The 2,937-nt window shown below is 42.0% G+C and overlaps 1 protein-coding gene across 1 annotated transcript; it reads right to left on the minus strand.

Annotated features, from left to right (window-relative positions):
• Positions 1–715: 715 nt before the first annotated feature.
• MAA_10488 (Ankyrin repeat-containing domain protein) lies at positions 716–2,692 on the minus strand (the record flags this gene model as incomplete). Its single annotated transcript, XM_007828486.2, has 2 exons — positions 716–2,371; positions 2,462–2,692. The coding sequence occupies 2 exons, from the start codon at positions 2,690–2,692 to the stop codon at positions 716–718; spliced, it is 1,887 nt and encodes a 628-aa protein (XP_007826677.2).
• Between the last annotated feature and the right edge of the window lie 245 nt (positions 2,693–2,937).

Consider the following 2,937-nt stretch of genomic DNA (forward strand, 5'->3'; position numbering starts at 1 on the left):
AGTTTAGTAGCTGGCAATATAATATTACTATTTTTCTTTAGGATAACTATTATACTAATTAAATACTTATTATTATTATTATTTAAGGTATATACCTAAATTATTAAGTATTTATTAGGGCTATTATAGATATTAAATATAAAAAGAAGAGAATACTTATATAAGCTTAAATAGTTTTAGTTATATAATTATATCTAGTTAGCTAAATTAGGGCCTACTTTAATATAGTTTTATAGGCAACTATCTATTAAAGGCAACGCTTATAAATTATTCTAAGGTACTCTAGTAAGTTTGTATTATAGAGAGCTGTTAAGGCAGCCAGCTATACTGCCTTTACCGGGAAGTATTTATGGGGAAGCTAGAATTAGGCGAATCAGAATCTGCAAAAAGTCATGCCTCTGTAAGGTCATGCCTCTGTATCAAAAGTGTTATGCCGCTCTATCAATTCCCTATCCTTTCCGTGTTTCCTTAGCACAACCGTTGTCGATTCCCTAAAATATTGTGGGCAGTTGCCGAGAGTAAGACTTTAATTAAAGAGGGCCGCTAGGTGAGGCTTGATCCAGGTCGTCACTAACTGTAGTGCTTTGTTCGGAATGCTATCAGGGCCCGGAGCCTTAAGGGGCGAGGCTTCGCACTTACTATTTATATACATTTATTTAAATCTTGTTCCGAATTACAGCCTTATATTAAGCTATCCTTAATTAATGCTAGCCTGTTACCTCGACTCAAGACCCCTCCTGATAGCTTCGTTATATTCCAACACATAGCCATTTCTGTCCGCTTGTTCTCGGGGTGTAATTCCATCTTTATCTGTTATATCAATGTCCACACCTTTACAAACGAGCTGTTCCACTAATTTCCATTTCTCGTTCTTCACTGCCAGGTGTAGTACAGTTTTTCCACGATACGATCCATTAACGTCTGCTCCTTCTCTTACTAACAAATTTACGGTTTCCCACTCTTTACTCTCCGCTGCCGCATATAGACAAGACTCTCCGTTGTGCTCTGCTGAAGGGTCTGCTCCCTTGGTTAATAGAACTGCTGCTTTACCTTTATATCCATAGCTTGAAGCCCGATACAGCGCCTCTGATAAGTCCTCTTTGTCGGCATCTCGTTTTGCTGTGTTTTCAAGAAGACACTCCAGTACTCGTTTACGCACATGAGGCTGCATGACATACAGCAGTGGCGAGTTGCTTTCGTCTTGATGGGTAATTTTGGCTCCTGCGTTTACCAGGGCCTTAATAGCCGTCTCGTCCTCATTGTGTACCGCGCACAAAAGAGCCTCTGTGTTCTCTGGTTTGAGCTTAACACCCTTCTTTAGTAGCAGGTGCATCATGTCCGTTTTCTTGTCCTTCACAGCCCGCCACAGTGCTCTTGCTCCACCATCCCCTTTAACGTTCACATCTTTATCCAATAGTAGCTGTAGCATATCCATGGCCCCTGTATCTGCAGCCCATTTCAGCACTCTCTCCCCGTTCTGTGCTTTGACATCGACGCCCTTTTGTAATAATAGCCGCAGCAACTCCTTATTTCCCTTATCCACGGCCCATCCCAGCGCTACTTGTCCGTTTGCTCTATTCACATGAACAGAATCCTGCCTATTCAATAATCCCAGCATCATGCCTTCGCCTCCGTTTTCCATAGCCCATTTCAAGGCTTCCTCTCCGGTGTATGATGCTAGACCCCAACCTTCATATTGATCTTCGTCCAATAGAATGTTAACTAGACGTTTAGACCCGTTCCTTACCGCCCACTCAAATTCGGCTTTGGCCACCTTTTTAGTTAGTGCTGCCTGGTTATATTTATCCCGTATTTGGACATCTGCACCATTCTCCAGCAATAGTCCTATAAGCTCTTGATTTCGATTGTGTGTCTTCGTTGCATAATATAACGCTGTTTGTCCGTTTTCATCTTTGGTATTAACACTTAACACCTTTATAAGAAACCACGTGGTCTCCAACTCCGGTACGAAAAATAGAGGTGTTTCCATGTTATTCGTTATTTCCAGCAGTTGAGATTGCTGAAATAATGCATTTTGACTTTTTATGTTAGGGATTATAAAACGTAATATAGTTTTTGCAGCCTGATTCATGAACACAGATCGCGTTCGCATCGCTTCGTCGTTGTACGTTAATCCTAACTGTTTGTCTAGCGACGTTTTTAACGATAAATACTGTGCAGCTAGTTCATCATCTCTTTGGAAAGCTTGTGGGGAACTTTCCATAAGCTGAGATATATTATAGCTACTACCAAGCAAAGAATTATATCCAGAATCAGAACGTCGCATGTCGTGGATTCTCTGGAATAAGAGTTCATCGATAATTTTGCGCATATTCTGAACTGCGACTTCTATTCTTGGTTTATCTCCCTCCTGCTAGTTGTTGGTGTTAGTCATCTTCTCAGACATTATGGAAAGAAGTATTAAGTGCAGTAGGGTAGGGTTATATCGACAAGTCTGTACCTTTACTACGCGTTGTTGGTTGTTCCACACTAATAGTTCTCGAACTGCCAGTGTGTAGCTCTTCTCTGTCGCGATGTGCAGCGCCGTCCTCATTTTGTTATCCCTCGCTAAAACGTCTGCGCCGTTCTCGATTAGCACGTGTATCGCATCCACCCAGCCGTTCTCAGCTGCGTGGTGCAGTGGTGTTTGTCCATCGTTATTCTTTTCGTTGACGTCACAGAATGCTGACATCGTGGTAGTGTTTGGGAGGTTGGTTGAATAAATAAGTTGAAAAGTCTGCCCCTAATAGACCGGGTATATATTAAAATCTCACAGCCGAGTCTACAAAGATGGTCGACAATTCCAGCTAGTGAGGAGCTACCGAGTAGACTTCGGCTATTTAAGTTCCTGCTCTTATTAAAGTGAGAGAAGTGCCGTACCGTACCAGCCTCCTAATGAGCTGCTAGGCTTCTACGTCGCTGTATACCTTCTGAGCC

Source organism: Metarhizium robertsii, assembly GCF_000187425.2.
Source record: "Metarhizium robertsii ARSEF 23 chromosome Unknown MAA_Scf_46, whole genome shotgun sequence".
Taxonomy (NCBI): domain Eukaryota; kingdom Fungi; phylum Ascomycota; class Sordariomycetes; order Hypocreales; family Clavicipitaceae; genus Metarhizium; species Metarhizium robertsii.